General features: G+C 39.9%; 1 protein-coding gene across 1 annotated transcript; it reads left to right on the forward strand.

The window, feature by feature from the left end:
- Nucleotides 1-6085: 6085 nt before the first annotated feature.
- On the forward strand, nucleotides 6086-18845 carry klc3 (kinesin light chain 3). The gene is made up of 14 exons (XM_029516787.1): nucleotides 6086-6224; nucleotides 7383-7631; nucleotides 10625-10690; nucleotides 11139-11303; nucleotides 11909-11984; nucleotides 12519-12664; nucleotides 13808-13890; nucleotides 14299-14386; nucleotides 14616-14717; nucleotides 15003-15176; nucleotides 15386-15485; nucleotides 15770-15950; nucleotides 17620-17686; nucleotides 17935-18845. The coding sequence occupies exons 2-14, from the start codon at nucleotides 7401-7403 to the stop codon at nucleotides 18016-18018; spliced, it is 1563 nt and encodes a 520-aa protein (XP_029372647.1). The 5' UTR covers nucleotides 6086-6224; nucleotides 7383-7400; the 3' UTR covers nucleotides 18019-18845.
- Nucleotides 18846-20675: the final 1830 nt, after the last annotated feature.

Below are 20675 nucleotides of genomic sequence, written 5' to 3' on the forward strand. Positions count from 1 at the left end.
TCTTGTATTATCAGGTGAATTCTCTGGTGTGCTGCTGGCAGACGACTGTGCCTGTGAGTCCAAGCCCCCAACACAGCAGGCCTACAACCATGCACATGGCAAAACCAGGGCTCGAATCGAGAGTTTATGGTCACATATGGTCTATGTGTCAAATTCAAGGCCCCTCGCCCAATGTGTGCTGGGATTGGCTCCAGCAGCCCCGCAACCCAGATACGGATAAAGCGGATGAAGATGAAGGAGTGAGTGAGTATATACATTTATTATACATTGTATTTAGTTACATTTATACTGTCTTACAGTTACATGTGACACTTTCAGGGCAACCATTATACTGATGTGGCCCTCAATGAAAATTTGTTTGACACCCCAATCTACTTCCTTCTTTATTACAACACTAAATGAGAACTCCAGCAAAAAACAAGTGTGTACCAGCTTAATGTTATGGGCATTTCTCAATACCGCTTCTCATGAAACTACTCAGTTCTCTTTTGATTATTAACATTAGAAAGCCGATTTAACTTTGCATCTGTAAATAAATGCACATGAGGCGTCCTCCGTTGGGACAGTTACAGTTCTGTCGCACTGCAGGATGCACACAGACACTGGAGACATGTTTTATGGATGCAAACAAAAGTGTTACGATGGTCATGAAAATTGACTGCACCAGCCCCCAGAGGTGACAAATAACGAAGTAAAAATAATTTGTACAAATACTTTGTTACTGTACTTAAGTAGATTTTCAGGTATCTGTACTCTACTCTCTATTTTTCTTACGATTCTTTACTTTTACTCCCTATATTCATACACAAAAATATGTACTTTCTAGTCTTTTACATTGTAAAAACAGGCACGTTACTTTTTGTTTTTAAACCTCCACAGATGACGACACAACACAAAAGTATACGTAAAAGCCGTGACGAACTACAGAGGGAGAAGAACGGGGGGGACAGGTAACCACAGGAAGAAGTCGAGTGAGTGAGGGGACGGTAGAGAGAATCGAGAACTTGTACTGTTGCAGAAATTATCAAAGGATGTATTGTGTTTCATTAACAGCAAAAATAAATGTTTACTTTTTCCTTTTACTTTGAAAGTACATTTCAGAGCCTGTACTTTCTTACTTTTACTTGAGTAAAAGAGTTGAATCACTACTTCTGCTTTTAACAGAGTATTTTTTTTGTATTTGTACTTCTACTTAAGTACAGAATTGAGTACTTTTGCCACGCCTGCCAGCCCCCAAAAACTTGCCTTAATTACGGTTAAACAAAGAAACCGCGATTACGTCAAAAACTTACAGTTAGACACTTATGAAGTAATTGTTAAAGGCCAAGCTACATGAGGAGTATGTCAGACTTCTTCACGGAGTAAAACTGTTTCAGCATAGCAAGGCACCAGGAGCATTCATACTGCTGGCCCCAGCTGATGAACAGGACTGGTTTAAATAATAATAATTTGTACCCCCGCCATTAGCAGGCAGTCGAGCTCAAATCATCGCTGCCATGTTCTCCAGGAGCCTTTCACACTGTGGAGAGGTGATCTTGTCCCATTCTTCTTGAGCAACTGTTTTTTAATCCTTCAAAATTCCTTGGTTTATGCTTCAAAAAAGAAACATTTGAAAATCCACAACAGATTTTCAATAGTGCTCATCTCCAGGGATTGAGCTGGCCATTGGCCAATTGGTATGTGCTCCTGCAGCAAGGTTTTACTTGCCCTTAAGAAACATTTAGAGCCCCAGATCTTGGTTGTCATCTAAATTGTTCGTTTGTCTGGCTGTTCCGCAGGGTGTATCCAACTGCTGAAGGATTCCATCTGCTCTTTCTGGCTATCTGGCTGTAGCTGTACCCTTCATGGCTGAGAATGTGTACTGTATCTTTAGGTGTGTTTCATATTTTTGTCTCTGAAGAAGTTTCAAATATGTTGGCTTTATACACAAATCATGACAAATGAATGGGGTGCCCAAAAACTTTTTCCTGCCACTTTAGTTTAAAGTTTACTTAAAATACATCCTCATCCTCACAGGATAATGAGGATGATGAAGACAGATTATATGCTGTGACAAAGAGGCCTCTGATAGTTATCTCTCCATTTACATTTACGTCCATTCATGTACGGATTATAGATGGTGACATTCAGCCAACACTGAAGTATGTTGGGATCGCCTCCCATGTGCTCTGAAAAGAACAATAGAGAGGCCTACATGTCCCTCCTGAAGCCTGAGCCAGAGTTGTGTGCCTTTTTGAAAATGGCAGCACGACCACGGGATAAATTCCATAAATTGCAAGTGATTGGTGCAACAGATTTTGTGTCAGCCATCATGTGATCGGTGATTGCACAACATCACTAGTTGAAGGACCAATACCCGACCCGGGAACTCCATTTGCCGGCTCGGCTATTGTGTAGTTATATTGTAACAATCAACTGTGGTGCCGTCGTCCGCAATCTCTTTCCCCTTCCTTTTCTTCCCCTCACACACGTCCACACACAGCGACCAGCCGCCATCTTGGCTCCGACAAGTGTGTAGCCGACGCCACTCTGTCGCCATCTTGGCCATTGCAGACGTCACCCATGTGACTCTCCAGCCATCTTTACTGCTCACACACACACACCCTCAAGATCCATAGATAGACTGGTGCGAATGCGGTGGCTGTGCTACTGTGATTATCATTGCTCTCGCTATTTATTAGTGTTGCTGCATAGGATGTTACTATCATTACCGCTACAGCTAGCACCATCGCTAAGACTATCCATGTTACTAACCCATTCTTATTACATGTGTGTTACCTGTTGTAGTTTAGTAGTTGATGTGTGTTATTGAATAATCAGACAATAACAGCCATTTATTCAGAGTGATGTTATTTTGAATAATTATTGCTGAGAATAAATTCTGTTATGTTAAACCATCGTTGTTTGTGATTATTGTGGCTATAATTGTGACAATTGCTGGATTTATAACAGTCAGTACTCGTATTTACTCCTTCTGTTAACCTTTTTGAGACTTGATATTGATTTTGCTAATTTGGACATTGGTCCCTGGTAACAGGGTGGTGCCGCGAAAATGTACTGCTTATAGTAAATAATTCTAGATATCAATAATCAGTTTCATAATCATTGATATTAATTGCCAATCTCCAAATTACCCCTACTAGTGCACAACAAGTATAAATGTGCATTATCCTTTTCAACAGAGTGGCTGGGTAGCAGGAGGATTCGTCAACTTCCTTAGCAAATATGAACACACACAGTGAAATGTTCAGTAAATGCCAGTGCTTAATTAGGTGGAGTTCATGTAGAGCTAAACATTTTAATGTGATCTTCATGTATTTCTGGTTACCAGTAAAGAAATTATATAAAATGCATTTGATCAAAAAAGTGGGGGATGGAACAGCCATGGAAATGGTGTACTTGAACAGTCAGATTAAGAAATCAGGTCTGCAAAATGAAATACCGAAGCAAAAAATCTTATTGTTGCTTTTAGTATTCTCAGGAAATAAAGATATTTAAGTAGAATAAAATTTTTTTCTTTTTCTTCTTTTGGCTTTTCTCTTTCTGAGGTTAGGGTCCTTGTCGGGGAATCAAACCCTGGTCTCCCACATACGAAACGGGTATATTCCACTACACTAACGAAACATCTGAATTAAATTACAATAATTTTTCTTTCTCTTTGACTGGTCTGAATGTTGATTGTGGTGATGGTAGTGTTGTGGCAGAAAGAGGTGGAATGAAGGAGGAATCAGATGATTGAGACACGGGTGTCAGATGTGCAATATCTGTTATTCACAGCAGCCCTACTAACAACGTAGTCAGAGACAAATCCCACATTACAGAACATGACATGCCATTTTATACTAAAGATGGGCTATGAAATGGATACACAGTTGAATGAAAGAATGAGATGCGCCTGTATAACATTTGTAGATAATGGATGGATGGATGATAGAGACTGGTTGGTTGGTGAAGTTGATGAGATGTTGAGCCGCTGGTGCTCAGGTGGCCAAGGCCATTCAGACAAATACTGGGGAGCAAATGAGTTAAACACGGACACGAAAGAAGGACAAGAAAACCCAAGAAATGAAGGCTGGATGCAGATAAGCACACTTATACAACACAACAAAGAGTATAGGTCCTTTAGCTCCATTAATCTTCTGAGTTGTGGCGCTTCTGACTCGCACTAAGCACTGCTGTGAAGTCTTAATGTAACTCAAATTGATTGTTTTTTCAAACCTTGTTACACCATTCGCTCAGGTAATATGACTTGATTAAGACTAATGCTGGTTACCCCTTAACTTCTGGACCACACACACATGCACATGGACCATGCACTTAATCTGGGTACATTGATGAGATAATCTGTAAAATAAATGCAAACACTGAAAAAAATGTCTTGAGACAAATCAAGAGATTGCACTCTTGAGAAACCATGTAAGTTATTTTATAGTTTGTATTTCTGACAGTAAGACATTAAGACTAACACACAAACAAAAAACATTGGAACCATGGGAATTTACAACTGAACTGATTAAATAGGTTAATAGGTTAAAAAAGGGAGCCTTGTATTAGTTAACATGGAAGTGAAACACACTATGATTAACTATTGAACACAAAATAGAGAGTGGAGGTTAAATGCGATCACTGGACAGAATTGTTATAAAAGAACTATAATCTTTTATCTTATTTACTGAGTGAGTGCTCACCTTTGAAGGCTCAGCACTTCCATCCTTTCATGGGGCCCAAATTGGCCCAGTGAGTGTGTATTAATCTGCTCCTTTCCTGCTGCATGCTGTTCATCTGCCCGGCAGGTGGGCAAGGGGCAAGACATGACTGACAACCCAGTGCCGCAGTGCATGGTGGAAAACATAGAATCAGGTAAGCTCCTTGGCTTAGAGAAGTTAAACACATATAACCTCATAAAGAAAGGAAGTGAAGAGACATTACCTTCAAAATAAAGGAAGTAACGTGTTATAATATTTAATTTAAAGGCTCAGTCACTTTTTAGTGGCTATCTGTCTCAAACTAATAAAGAAGAAAATGAAAAATACTTAAAAAATAAACTTAACTCAAATCAAATGGCCACTAAGGCACTAAGGCATTTAAATCACGGAGGGATTGAGGAGAAAGTCCATTGTCCAGGCAAGAAAATTACGTTTTGCGTGGTTTTATTTCCATTGGCAAAGAGCGAACAAGGCACAATGGCTTCTGCTGTCTCTCTCACCATGGTAAAAAAAAAAAAAAAACCCATAACCCTTCCCAGTGCCTAGCTCACCTATCCTTTCCTTCCTCTGTTACTTCCTCTAACTCACCTGGTGTGCCCAAGTTACCTGATACCTTCAAAATAAAAGCATTAACAGGTAATCAAATAAATAGAAACGCTAATGTATTTATGAACCTAAATTAAGTCTAAACTTGAAATAAATAAAGGAAAATAAACAACTAATGTTTGAACAAGATTGGCAAAAGAATAACAAATGGACTTTGAGTTATGATCGCTACTTTGCTATATATTAGTTAAAAGTTTTTAATGAGTCCATCATGAAGTAAATGACGCATCTGGACTCGGATTTTTATTGTAAAACATGTATAATACATTCTGTATAAATGTGGCAAAGCCTTAAACAGTTTAGTGAAACATGTGTGTTTTTTTGAGGAGAAATTTAAAGGCACCTCACTGAGCTTTCTATTCTCTTTCTGCTGTCTGTGCAGATTCTTGTACATCATATGAAGATGAAACTTCAGTCAAACTGAAGTGAAATACAGTTGATGAGTTGATCACAAATAAAGTTGAGCCTGTACAAGTAACAGGTAAATGATTGAAGAAGATTGAAAAAATTATTGAAGAAATAATGGAAAACTTCCATGTCAACATGAGTTTTGGTGTAGCATATTTCAATGTATCCCTGAGGCTCTATTATCCATGTTAGTGTAAGACATCTGATTCAAATGTAATAGGTTAGTTAGAATGAGCCAAGACTCGTGGATACTTTAAAGCTTAGCAGTATCATTAGCTGGCATGGTTTGGCTTTTATTTTGGAGGTACGGACCGGAGGTGGGTCCGGTGTTAGTGACCGATCTGTAGCAACTGAGAAGGCGACAGGTGGAAGATCCTCATCCTTCAGGTCTAACCGTCTCACCTGCTCCACGTTGACCGACAGAACGGGTACAAGGAGCGGGAATTGAGCCGATACAAACAACAACAGGAGCAAAAAGTGGACATAAAGAGCGAAGCTCAGCAGGTGGGCTATAAATAACGCCAGGATGATGTGGGTCTGACTCTGCGTGTGTTTATATCCGTTTGTACGTTTCTCGTCCTCTACCTATGTTTGATGATGATTCACAGTCACTAAAGCTGATTTAATCTGATGAAACATTAGGGCCGTCATGTTGTGACGCAGCAGCTGAAGGATCAGCTGACATTTATGGAGTAGATGTGAATTTGCATAAAAGTTCGTTATTCATGAAGTAGAGGACGGAATCTGAAGCTGAGGCCCGATGCTCCGTCCACTGTAAACAAGGCGCATAGACCGCGCGCGCGCGTGCGTTGTGTGTTGCTGTATCGTAAAAACGAAATATTAAATATCTAACCTATGCATAACCTTGTATTTGTATTGACCCCATTTGTCATTCTCAAATTAGCTTATATTATGTTGTGTCAAATCGCAACTTTTAACTCATACTGGTTTATCAAATAGGCGAGTAAAATTAACGTTATGATATCACTAAGATGCTGATTCTGCTGATCGAAGCTCTAGAGTGATGTCTTCAGTTTCCTTGTAAACATCAATTAATTTTTTGTGGATTGAATTTCAAGAACTAGTTTTCGTGTCAGACACAACAGATTAGTTTATATCTCAGATATGGAGTGTTTCAGTTCCATATGCGTGAAGGTTGTCTTTGTTCAAAATAAATCACAACATGATAGTGAGACGTCAGTGTTGCACTGTTTCTGAAGCATTTTATTACATACATGACAATGAGGCTTGGTGATATTACAGATTTTTTTGCTACTGTTGTAGTTTATTGTATTTTTTAATATGTTTTTATTACTGATTTTATCTGATATAAGGTGACCTTGAGTGCCATGAAAGGTGCCATTGAATAAATTGGATTATTTTTTATTTACTTATTTCCAGTTACATTGACCACAAAAGAGATACATCTCTCTTGTTGGCCATGCAACAGAAATTTGCTCAGTTTATTCATTATTACAGTTTCCAAATGAACATGTTAAACTGCCGAAGGGAACCTGATGAAGCTGATTTGTATTCAGTTCAGTCCTCTCAGGTCAGGAACAGATTCATTCAGAAGAATCAAGAGAAAGCTTCCATGGCCAGCTCTGCTCTGCTATGATAACTGATGCAGCTAATTGTGTTTCGCTCTTTGTGCTGTTCCAGATCAGTTGGTCCAAGGGCATGAACCTCAGAGTTGTAAACATGTTGTCACCAGAGGAGATTCTGTGCAGCACGCAGCAGGTGATTGCTGGGCTGGAAGCACTGAGAGGAGAGAACCGCAGTCTGCTGGAGAGCCTGCAGGGGGTGATGGAGAACCACCCGGCACCACAGAGCGGCAGCGTGGAGCAGGAGAAGAGCAGCATCATCTGCCAATCATTGGAGAGGATCGAGCTGGGGCTGAGTGAGGCGCAGGTACAGACATGAGGATCATTAGTGTTCGTTCACACCAAGCTCAGAACCAGAACTTTTTAGCTGTACCACTGTTCCAAACCTGATAGGCAGAAGGACACACACACACACACACACACACACAGTGCAGTCTGCTAATTACCAAATTACTCTAGAAATACAGTCTCATTACTGATTATGCTGTAAAAAAAGTAATCAAATTATTGTACTGATGACTTGAAAAAATACAAATACGTAAATACTTAAATTAATACATACATTAATAGTAACTCTACTAGGTACTTTTCCTTAAACCTCCTCCATGCTGCCATGAAAAAGGGACCTGTTTAGCTCCTAAAGATGCCAAATTGAGAGATACATATTCCATCAGATAAGAAAATAAGGCCAGTCTCTACTAACTTTTTAACCTTTTCCCTTGTTTTTCCTAAATATTTCCCCAAATTTTTAAATAAAAAAAAAGAACAATGCCAAATCTCCTTGTTTTTTACCCAATCTTCCATCATAGAAAATAAAAATAAAGCAAATCTCTTTTCACATTTAGGCAAAAACTAAGCTATCGAATACTTTAGTAATCGAGTATTCTACAGAAAATTCTATTGACAAAAAATTCCAAAAATGACATTTCACTGATGATGAATGATGAACAAATGGTTTCCATTTTTAGACAATCAGCATTTATCTTTATCTTTGCTTTCGTCGTCGTCAAGTCTTTCCGCCATAGAGACAGAGGGCAACACGTCATACTCCAAAAGCCCACGTAGGGGGAAACAAGCAAGAGCTCTCCATTAACTTTGTGTTGTGTGAAGGTGTCTTGTCACTTTCCATGTACCAGCAAACACAAACAAATGCCCAAAAGCTCCTGTGTGGTAGGGTGCACTACTAACAGGGTAAAGAACCCTTTAGAGGTTTTTAGAAGCTGCTGAACAGAAAAAAAATTTGCCTTTAAGACGAGAGAAGTGGATACAGGCAAGGACGAGGATGAGAGGCGCAGTCGTCACATTGTTGGCTACACATTAGACAGTAATCTTCCACTGAATACAGCAACTCCTGAATCAACTGCAACACCCATTTTACATCTTGAGTCATTCTCATCTCTGAATCTCTCAGAGATAACGTCTATAGTCTCATCATCCAAACCATCAACCTGTCTATTAGGCCCAATACCGACTAGCCTCTTTAAAGAGATTTTCTACTTAATTGAACCGTTCGTTTTAAATCTGATCAATTTGACCTTATCTTTGGGTTATGTACCCCAGACTGCAGTCATCAAACAAAATCTTAATTTGTTTTGGCCAATAATAGACCTATATCAAACCTTCCATTCATTTCTAAAATCATTGACAAAACAGTTGCAAACCAATTATATGACCATCTGCATAGGAGCGGCTTGCTCAAAGAGTTTCAGTCAGGATTTAGAGCCCATCAGAACACAGAAACAGCGCTGGCTAAAGTCTCCAATGATATTTTAATGGCTTCAGACAATGGATCAGCCTCCATACTTCTCTTAGATCTCAGTGCTGCATTTGACACCATTGATCACAATATTTTATTACAGTTGACAATAGCGCCAACTCACACACTATAGCCATCTATGGAGTTTCACAGGGCTCAGTACTTGTACCTGTCAGTACTCAGTACCAGTCTGCTTCCTTTAGGCAAAATTGTCAGGAAACACAGCATCAATTTTCACTGTTATGCAGACAACACTCAGTATTTATCAATGAAGCCAATGAATGTTAGTCAGATACCTTGACTGCAGACATGTCTTGAAGACATAAAAGTCTGGATGATGTGTAACTTTTTACTTCTAAATTCAGAAAAAAATTACGTTTTTGTATTCGGCCCAAAGCACCTCAGTGAAACCTTGATCATCTACAGTAATCATACTGGCATTACTTTGGCTTCCAGCTCAACTGTAAGAAACCTTGGAGTAACTTTTGACCAGGACATGTCCTTTGTCCCTCACATAAAACAAGTCAGTAGGGCAGCTTTCTTCCACCTGAGAAACATTAGGAAAATCAGAAACATCTGTCTCAAGAGGATGCAGAAAAACTAGTCCATGCATTCATAACTTCTAGGCTGGACTACTGTAACTCATTACTATCTGGATGTCCAAACAAATCTCTGAAGGGGCTTCAGTTGATTCAGAATGCTGCTGCATGAATATTATCAGGAACTAGGAAAAGGATCACATCTCTCTTGCTTAACCTTCTTTTCAGTGGCTGCCGGTAAAATTCAGAGTAGAATTTAAAATCCTTCTGTTAACATATAAAGCTCTTAATGGCCATCAAAGCTCCATCATATCTCAGAGACCTCATAGTTCCTTACTGTCCTAGTAGGCCACTCCACTCTCTAGATGGGGGTTTAGTTGTGGTTGCTAGAGTCTCCAAGAGTAAATCAGGAGACAGATCTTTCATTTATCAGTTATCTTCTAAGGAGCCAACTTCCAGTATCAGTCTGGGGGGTGGACTCTGTAGCAATTTTCAAGACCAGGCTTAAAACTTTTCTATATGACAGAGCTTATAGTTAAAAGGTCCATCTACTCTTTAGCTATGCTGCTATAGGCCTAGGCTGCTGGTGGAAGCGCTGACCACCTCTCCAACACGTCATTAGCACCCAGCTCACATTATGAGTTGGCCTAAAGAAGATAAAAGCAGCCAATGTAGAAGGGAGCTACACCAGTTCACAGACACCTCACTATGCTGTTTGTCTTCAATTGAGCTTGATCATTTGATACTGAACATCTCTGTCAATTAGTTTTTTTCCGCCATGTCCTGGTAGAGCAGTTTTTGCACGTCCACTTGTCTGTGTCATATTTCCTCTCCAATGCTTGCCCTCATCTTCTGATGTCAGACCAGTTTAGACTTATTAAACTGGCATCATCACTTCTCCTGCACAACATCTACAAAACAACTTGTGGCTTGGTACCAAAACTTTGGTTCTTATGACATCCGTAGTGTCAGTTATAGATTTAATGTTCTGTGTCATTTCTTTAGGTGATGATGGCGCTGTCAGCTCACCTGGGATCACTGGAGGCAGAGAAACAGAAGCTCCGAGCTCAGGTTTGTCTCTGTAATACGAAAAACTTTCTGGACTTTGAAAACCAATATTCAGGTCGACTCCACAAAAGTCTTAAGGTTTTTTTGCTTTGCTGTGGGTCATTGTTTGTATTGAAATCCTTATTCATCTTCCATCCTCCATCATTCACATTTTCCTCCCTATGTGCTTGTGATCTTTCCTGTTCCTGTTCCCCTTTTTCCTCTGTTCATCCCATATTTCCCAAATCTCTTTCTACTTTTGGACCTTTATTTCTAATCCTCCACCCCCATTGTCTTTGATTTGTCATCCTTTCTTTAACTTGCATAACTTCTTTGTCCCTGCCACCATGTGCCCCTGTCCTTCTCCTCCACATCTTATGCCTTTTCCACCTCCTCCTCCTCCTCTCATCCCTCTCATCATCATCCTAATCCTCTTTCTTCTCCTTGTCCTTCTTGTCCTCGTCATCCCCAGGTGCGTCGTCTCTGCCAGGAAAACCAGTGGCTAAGGGACGAGCTGGCCAGTGCTCAGCAGCGCCTGCAGGAAAGGGAGCAGGACATGGTCACTCTGGAGGAGCAGAACCGACACCTGCAGTTCATGTTGTCCATACGCAAATACGACCAGGAGGAACCACAGCTGGTAAGCCCTCAAACACAAACCTGTCTCTGAGAATGTTCAGGAAAATTGTCTGTCTCATCTGCAGCAACAAATGAGGCGATACAACAAGTGTGAAATTTGGATGAACCACATGATGACTCTTCCTTTAACCAACATGTTGTTAGGGCTCAGTCTTGTGTTATTCAGATAACTGCACTTTTAATGCCACAGACACACAAATAATACACTATGGCAGTTTGGAGTTCAGTCTTCAACCTTTTTCACAAACAAAGCCACGAATTGAGCCACTGAAAACCCACTGTAGCTTTGGGACACCAGCCAGAAATATAAACTTCATCTGAATGAACCTAAAACAGAGAGAGAAATGTGTGTCTGTCTTAAGAATTAATGTAGAAGAAGAAGAACTGACACAAACACCTGTGAAGCTGTAAATACAAAAACTCTTCCTGTTGTTTATTTACACAATCAGCACAAAAGGAGAAATATTCACACTCATTCACTTTACAGTTGAGTTTTATGGGTTTATCACCATGAAACTCATATAAAAATTCGTTTTCATCAGGTCACAGTGGGAAATCATGCAAACATGATGCACTTGGTCTGTTTGTGTTTGTTTCTCCCTTCAGGATGACAAAAACACATCTTCCAACAAAGAGTCTCTGGATGATCTTTTTCCTGCTGAGGATGAGGAGCAGTCCCAGAGTAAGACTTTAATGGCGTTCATGTCTCTGTAACAGCAACAGTCAAATATCAGATTAGCTCAACTGAGTGGAAATAAAAGAGCAGAGATCTGAGGTGCAGCCCAGCACAGTGGAAGTAAATTGTGAATGTGAGGAGATGTTAATGCAGGCATTTTAGGTGAACTGAACCTTTAACTTTTGCAAGTCATCTGTATGACTTTCTGTGTTTTATTTTCTTTGTCACTGGTCATGATGATTATCACACTCAGCAAAGATGTTTCCAACAAAAGACACACTGGATTTAAAGTATGAAAGGAAATTAATTTCAACCACATATAATGATTTTATTTCCACAGCAGATTTGTTTATGAAGTTGTTTTGTGTAGAGTTGGACAATAGCTGCAGACATACATATATGTTCATTTAAAGATTAAATAAATCCTTGAAAATGATATGAACTTGACTTAACACCAAATACAAAGTTGAAAGAAAGGCTTTTTTCTCAGTCTGATCTAGTTAAACCTGCCAACTGTGCCATGTCTGTTTGTCTCTCCAGTGTCGCAGCCACACCACAGCAGCGCAGCTGCTGCGGCCCAGCAGGGTGGCTATGAGATTCCTGCCCGCCTTCGAACGCTTCACAACCTGGTCATCCAGTATGCATCCCAGGGACGATACGAAGTGGCTGTACCACTCTGCAAACAGGTAGGGGGGTGATGGCCTCCAATTGTAGTTGCTGCTGTTTGGGTAAAGAGCAGGGGCTAGATTCACAAAACCTTTTGAAGAAAAAAATTCTTAAGTGCAAATTTTTTCCTAAATCCTGGCTTACGAATAAAAAGAGAAAATTTGATATTCTCAAATGCATATTTTCTCAACTTTCTTCACAAGTTTCTTCTGAAGAAAAAAAAAAAATTCTCAAATTTGTTCTTGTTTCTTTTTTTTTTTCTCAAGTTTAAGACAACCTTGACCTGTCTTAAAATTCCTACAGTGAAAACTTAAGCCTCAAATGTGACAAACCTCATCCAGTGGAGATGAATACTGTAACGCTGGGTATGGGGACTACTATGATATTGGCTTGCTGCTTTGTTTTGTTGAAGCAGGTGTACACCGGAGGGATATTTGCCAATGGTTTGTTCTGGGAAGGGGTGGGGGATGTTGTGGGTTTATAAGTACCATCAGTCAAATTCGTTCTTGATTATTTTCTCAATTTTAAGACAACCCCGTTCGTTGTTTGGACACCTCAACCTTGGGTTAGCTGTGCTACAGCAAGGAAATAAATGTGGGCTCTGTTGAGCTAGCGAACTGCGACATTGCCTCATCCTCGTCCTTGTTCCATCCACCTTACCCCACAAAGCTATAATACTTTCAGCTCCACCGGTCTTTTTCATCAATTGTTTCCTCTGAGTTTCTTCTTTTTCACCTTCAATTTCAAATCCGCCCACTTTGCCTTTACACCTGCAGCATCTCTCAGCTGAGACAGCCTCAGCCACTTTAGACTTATTTTCAGCATTTATTCCAATATTGTCTATCTTCCCAAGAAGTATTTTTTTCTTACATTCATTCCCTCAATTATATTCTTACGTCCTTTTAAATGTTTATTAGCTTGTATGTAATTCGTAATGTATTTTAAGAAGTTCGTAACTCGGAAAAATTAATAAATTCATAAGATTTGAGACTATTCTTATGAAAATATTGAGGAATTGAGGAATATTGAGGAAACTTAAGAACTTTCTCATGAAATTCTTAATTTAGATCTTAAGACATTACTTAAGAGCTTTCTTAAGAACAGATCGGAGAATCTGGCCCCTGGTTGCTGAGGCTCATATCTCAATGACATTATGTCCACAGGCTTTGGAAGACCTGGAGAAGTCTTCAGGCCACATCCACCCTGATGTAGCCACCATGCTTAATATACTGGCTCTGGTGTACAGGTAGGACACCTTACCACAGGGATGAAAATGATTCTTGATTTACATCTGTCACCTTTTGAATAATTCACAGAGTTTCATCAGTTTGTTCATCTATACAGTTTTTTGATTCCCAAACTTGTTTCAGGATTTACTATTATTAGAACTTAAATATATTTAATTTCATGTCTCTTCATGCACTTGGTGTCTGTATTTTCTTTGAACATTATTTGTTGCATTAATGCTGCCTCATAATAGTCATAATTTTTAGTATTAAATAACATTAAAGTGAAAGTCACTAATGATAAAACCAATAAGCTCAGATTCTTCTTGTCCATTGAACAATGGAACATTTATCAGAATGATAAGTTATGATTTTATCAGATGTTAAATCTGAGGTGACAAAGTGTATGGCCTGTTTTTTTTCTTTAGGGACCAGAACAAATACAAAGAAGCAGCCAACCTGTTGAATGATGCACTCACCATCAGGGAGAAGACTCTCGGGATGGATCATCCAGCTGTAAGTTACCATTCCTTGCCAAAGCAGCTCAAATCTATTTTCAGAGACCTGATACCAGCTTAGGCTGTGGTGACAACACTGGATTCTCCATCTCATGTCGCTCACACCCTGTGACCCACAAACATTTACATTGTTCAATTTATGGCTGGTTGATGTAGTTTAGGTCATGCTCACTGTCTGTCTGTCTGTGTGCACGTTATGTGTGTTATTTGTGTGTGTTTGCACACAGGTGGCTGCAACACTCAACAACCTGGCAGTGCTTTATGGGAAAAGAGGGAAATACAAGGAAGCAGAGCCGCTGTGTAAAAGAGCTCTGGAGATAAGAGAGAAAGTAAGAAACACAACCTCCGCCTTACAAAAAACACCAACATTAATTGTAATGTTTAAATCTACTATCAACTAAAACTATACAGTTATAAATTATTTATAATAATAATAAAGATATAATGTTAATAATAATAATAATAATAAAAATAATAGTATTTTTACTGAAGGAAGACCCAGAACTTTTATTCCTGGATTCAGCTGTTAATCTGTTACTCATGTGAAGAAGGTTGTGCATCAGATCGTGTAGTTGTCATGTTGGACTGTGTGTTCGCGGCCGTCCCTCCTTCAGGTTCTGGGCACAGACCATCCAGATGTTGCTAAGCAGCTTAACAACCTAGCCCTGCTGTGTCAGAACCAGGGGAAGTACCAGGAAGTGGAGCTTTACTACGAACGTGCTCTGCATATCTACCAGAGCAAACTGGGACCAGATGATGCAAATGTGGCCAAGACCAAGAACAACCTGGTGAGTGGTCACCACATCCAGTTGGTCATAGGGTCTGTGGTCATGTCTTTCAATGTGAACCGTTCAATAAGGTCACTGTTTCATTTAAGCCCAGAGGACTAAGATAAATAAAGTCTCCACATTTAGTCTTTCTCTCCCTCATTGTTTCCATTGTGTCCCTATCGCTCTCTCTCTCCACTCATTCATCTGTGTACCTCTCTCCCCGTCAGGCCTCCTGTTATCTGAAACAGGGGAAGTACAGACAAGCTGAGTCTCTGTACAAAGAGATTCTGACCCGAGCTCATGAGAAAGAGTTTGGATCTGTAGAAGGTATGAAACAGTGATGTTATGTTCATTGGTTTATTATAATGATTGGCTTATTGTTATTTATTTATTAGTCTTTACCTTTTAATTCATTACATGTATGTGACTCGTACCACCATTTGCTTCATTCAGTATTTTTGAGCAGTGCCTCCTACCACAATGACATTTTTGTAGTTTCAGTCATTTTTAATTGTCTTGTTACTTTCCACAACATACTGTATGGGGGATCAGATTCTTCAAAAATGTAATTTCTCTTCAACCCATTGTTGTGACCATGTGCATCCCTCTAGGAGAAGATCGTCCCAGCTGGTCAGGGGCTGAGCATGGTGGTTCCCCACATGATGGAATCAGTAACCTGAGGCGCAGCGGTTCCTTCACCAAGCTCAGAGAGTCAATTCGCCGCAGCAGTGAGAAACTGGTCCGCAAGCTGAGAGGCGTTGGGATGGAGGAGACTACTCCTAGCAATGCTGGGTAATTTTCTGTTAAGGTGGTGCTGAAACTTCCACTGTGAGCTTTACTGTAGCTCAGAGACACTAACTGACTGAACTCAATTTGGGGTTGAAGAAATTAGCTATGTTCAATTACTTTTTGAAGAGAATTTCTCAAATTTTTACAACTTTTACTTAAAGCAACTAAAAGTTTTCTCCAATACCTTCAGGTGATCAAGACAATCAAGAAGAAAATTCCAATGCTCCAGTATACCATACAGCCCCCAGAATTTGTCATTAACATCACAAAGCTCTCTCCAAAAAGAAGAAAAACCTCTCTAAAATATACAAGTTACTCACAAGCACCACATACACCCTACACAAGATTTTAATGCACCACACCTTGGGGGACAGGTCAGGGCGGGTGCAGGGGGTATATCGTCAGGTTCTCAGGTTCTCTGACTTCTCCCACCCTCCTCTCCTTTCCTCCAATCTTCATGTACCACACCATTTTCAGGGTTAGAAGATCATGGTGCGGGGTAATGCTTCCCCAACAGCGATTGAAGAAGCACAATAAAAGGGAGATTTTCACTAATCGTGGCATGGCTTGGGGGGCCGGGGCCCGGGCCCTAGTGTTGAGGTGGCACTTGTGTTTGGTAGCCTGGGACCCTACAGCAGCCCAGCTTGGTCGGGTGGTTTGGCTCTGCCTCCTCGTGCTATGTGGTGCTGGGTCTGGGGCAGCTCCTTGGTGGCCTCTATCAGTCCGGCACGGTCTATGGTGGCTTGCCCTTTCCTCTCTCCCTTGTTGGGGGGGTTGAGGGCTCCTCCCAGAGATTGTGGGGTTTCCTTCTCCCGTGGTCTCCTTAGCCTGTGTGCATCATGGTCTTTCACCCATCTTTCCCCCTTCGGGCACTTCGACTGGGTCCACCTGCTGGGGCACCGCTCCCAGGTGGGTCTCTTCAGTCAGTGGGGTACCTCTGGCTCATCTTGGGGATGGGGGGGAGGTCGGTGGTGGATGTGGGCAGTGGGGTGGTGGTGGTGGCGGGGTGCTGGGGGGGCATGAGGAGCCAGGACCTCTGACCTGACTCTGGGCCCTGGTGACGGTCTCTCTAATATTTAGGGAAAGACCACTTGCATGTACGGTTTCACTTGCCAGCTCGGGTTGGGTCAATCCTGCCTAAAAGGGGCTGAGCTGTTCTTTCATTCCATCACTATGTACCCTGTATTAGACTCTGTTGGGACACCTTCACCTATCTGGACTCCCATCTCTCCAGAGTGCTACACAGAAACCCTCTGGACTCTCTTAATCCTGAGTGAGGTGGCAGTAAAATCACAACATCCTGCACTCCACCAGCTCCTACCAGCACCACATGCTTCCCTTCCCCTGTCCATCAGTCTGCATCTCCTTTGTCCTTTATTCCCTTCTATTTTCATTGAGGTGTAGCACTGCCCTCCCTGCCACACAAAGGTCATTTCACTGAATAAAGATCAACAAACTAGCTTCCAGAGAGTGCTGATGATGGTCACATACACAAACTGAAATAATAAAATATTTAGTTGCAAGACTACAAGCGCATCAACCTCATAAAAAGTTGACACAGCCTGTGGTGTTAAACTATGAGGTCTCTGAAATAGTTTATAGCAGAAATTTAAGGGGTTTTAACATTTTCATATCTTTGTCCAGTGTTGACATTGATGGTCTTTCTTTCCAGGATGAAGAGGGCAAACTCTCTGAATATTTTAAATGTTGAAGGCAGAGAAGGTCGAGATGGTTCCCAGGTGAGGCGACTGTTGCTGCTTCAGTCTGTTTAACCTCCTTTAACCCAGTCACTGATTCATTTGTCATTAATTGGAAACAATAATAGTAGTTCAATATAAAACCAACTTCTCAACAAAAAGATTTTTTTTAGGTCATCAAATTTCAAATAAACTAAATGCATCTGTTTTTTCCCACAGCTGAAAATACAACTATGTCATTTTAATCTATCTGAAAACACAGAATGTAATGTTTTCCTTTTGTTCCTCAGTCAAGCCATTTGGCAGATAATCGAGGTCTGAGCTGCAGCACACAGAGTCTGACCAGACGAGGGTCACTTGGTGGGACAAGCTAACACACACACACACACACACACATCTGACCTAATTTCAGATGCCAAAGGGAATTTAAAAACCTTCCAGAGAGTCAAAGATGGTTGTTACAGCTGAGTCACAATTTAATACAAGCACTTAAAATCCTGACAAATAAGATAAATATATCCACTAGTGATGTGAAGTGTGATTAACATATTGAATCTGCACCAAAACCTTTACTTGCGGTTCACTTCAACCTTTCTCTCCTGAATTCAGACACAAATTCAGTCTCATCATATCAAAAGAAAAGAAACTACATCAAATAATGACACCAGCATTTATACTGTGAGGGGAAAAAAAGTTTACACTAATAATACTGTTACTGTTGGTCCCTGTAATGTTGTATATTACTTTATAAACAATGAAAAACATTTTAAATGACGTGAATTCAAATAGACCAGCTGAGGTTAAGATGATCCTTTTAAAACCACTGCCCCTTTGTGGAACACATTGACTACAAAGCAATTTGTAGTCTGGTTTACGAGGGAAAAATTCAGCTACCAAGTTTATAATGTTGAGGACATTTATTTAAATGTGAAAAATCCTTTGAATGCCTTTAAAATATGTAGATTGTTCAAATCCTATTTCATTCCAGGAGAGAATCATAAAAATATTGTGTTTAAATAAAAAAATATTAACCAACTGAAATGAAGTTTGGCAACATGATCTGAAAACAAGCAGCAGCTCAACACAGAGAACTTTAAAAATAAATATTACATCATAAGCTCAGTAATATCAGTACTTAATCATTAATCAACCAGCCCAATTCAAGGCCAGAGGATTTTCTCTGTCACCAGCTGTGAAAACATGCTGCTTTTTTTTTTTTTTGGGGGGGGGGGGGGGACACAAACCAGGGGCAAGATTCTCCAATTTGTTCTTAAAGAATTTAAGTCACGTCTTAAGATCTAAATTAAGAAGTTCATGAGAAAGGTCTTAAATGCAATTCCTCAATATTTTATTAAATATATAATTTATTTTTTCAACTTACAAACTTCTTAGAATACGTCAAACTAATGTGTTGCATCGTATGAGCCAATAAACTTTAAAAGGACGTTATAATTTAGCAAATTAATGTAAGAAACAAATTACTACTTGGGAAAATAGACAATATGGGAATAACAGCTGAAAATAAGTCTAAAGTGGATGCGGCTGTCTCAGCTGAGAGATGCTGCAAGTGTAAAGACAAATTGGGTGGATTTCAAGTTGGAGGTGAAAAAGAAGAAACTGAGAGGAAACAATTGATGAACAAGACCGGTGGAGCTGAAAGTATTGTAGCTTTGTGGCGTAAGGTGGATGGAGCAAGGACGAGGAGGAGGCGATGTCACAGTTTGCTAGTTCAACAGAGCCCACATTTATTTCCTTGCTGCAGCACAGCTAACTCGAGGTTGAGGTGTCGCCCAGAAAACAACAAACGGGGTTGTCTTAAAATTGAGAAAATAATCAAGAACGAATTTGAGAACTTTGTTTTCAAGATTATCATTCATTCTTAATTTTTTTCCTCAGAAGACACAAAGTTCTGAAAATACTCAAGAACGGTATTTGAGAATATCAATTCTCCAATTTTTATTCTTAAGGGGAAATTGGCACTTATTAAAAAAATCTTTTAAGAAAGTTTTGTGAATCTGGCCCCTGGTTTTAATCTTAGCTGAAGCCTGATTAGGCCCCTCTGTCGTGTGGCTGATTAGGATAAACTGTTGAGGAAGCAATTGTTAAGTGTCTGAAGCTCAAAAAAACCAGACAAAATCTAACAAGCTATGACACAAACCAGAAACTGCAGTTTGTCATCATTAGATCATTTGCTTGGTGTCTGCTCTGTGAAACCAGCTGGACATAGTAGTGAATGGAAAGAACAGCAGAACTACGGCTGTGGTAACAGATTTTAATGAAGCATCACTTGACGACTTCACGACGTGAGCTGCAGATGTGGCTGATTGTTCTCTGTAGCTGATGGTGGCCAGTGTCAACTTTAGTCATTTTACAACTACGTTTTTTCACTAAGTGACTGACAATTTCTAAACTTTTACACTAAAACGCACAAGTTATTGGATGAATTATCAACATCTACACTAAAGATTTTATATTAATACAGACAAAACTTCAGACACAGTAAACAGGAATGTTAAATATAGTGAGAAGTACTGTTGGGAAATCTCAGCTCACTGAACCTCATGCAGTCTATTCATTGCTCCATTTCTTTCTGCTTGTTCAAACATGATGAAAAAAGTCCCATTTGTCAATGATAAAGAACTGGATGAGTGTTTGCTTGGTAAAAGAGGCTGACCTGTTACAATAGAAATGATCTGTTACAATCTCCTTGAACACAGCGAATGAATAGCTCATCTGTTCATTATTGTCTTTTGCAAACTTCAGCTGAAATTGGATGGATTGGATTTTAAAATCTATTGCTTCTGTTTGAGTTGTGAGTGAAATCACGTCATCAAGATTAAAATGTGAGAAATAAAACTTAAGTAATTTTCAATACAAACATGGATTTTTATTCCTGGTTGAAAAACAGATGAAAACAGTAAAATACGACTCTGCATAGTTACAGTAGTAATGTGAATTGTCTGTATGACACCACACATGAACCAACATTCCTGTTGAAACATTTCTAACATCTGCTTTTTTATATTTCTAC

Source organism: Echeneis naucrates, chromosome 13 (assembly GCF_900963305.1).
Source record: "Echeneis naucrates chromosome 13, fEcheNa1.1, whole genome shotgun sequence".
NCBI classification, from domain to species: Eukaryota; Metazoa; Chordata; class Actinopteri; order Carangiformes; family Echeneidae; genus Echeneis; species Echeneis naucrates.

Excerpts from the sequence above, each read along its gene's own strand:
- klc3 (XM_029516787.1), top strand. The coding sequence starts at position 7,401 with ATGAACCTCAGAGTTGTAAACATGTTGTCACCAGAGGAGATTCTGTGC. Across the intron at positions 12,665-13,807 it reads CTGTACCACTCTGCAAACAG|GCTTTGGAAGACCTGGAGAA; the intron begins GTAGGGGGGTGA and ends TTATGTCCACAG. Across the intron at positions 15,951-17,619 it reads ACTACTCCTAGCAATGCTGG|GATGAAGAGGGCAAACTCTC; the intron begins GTAATTTTCTGT and ends CTTTCTTTCCAG.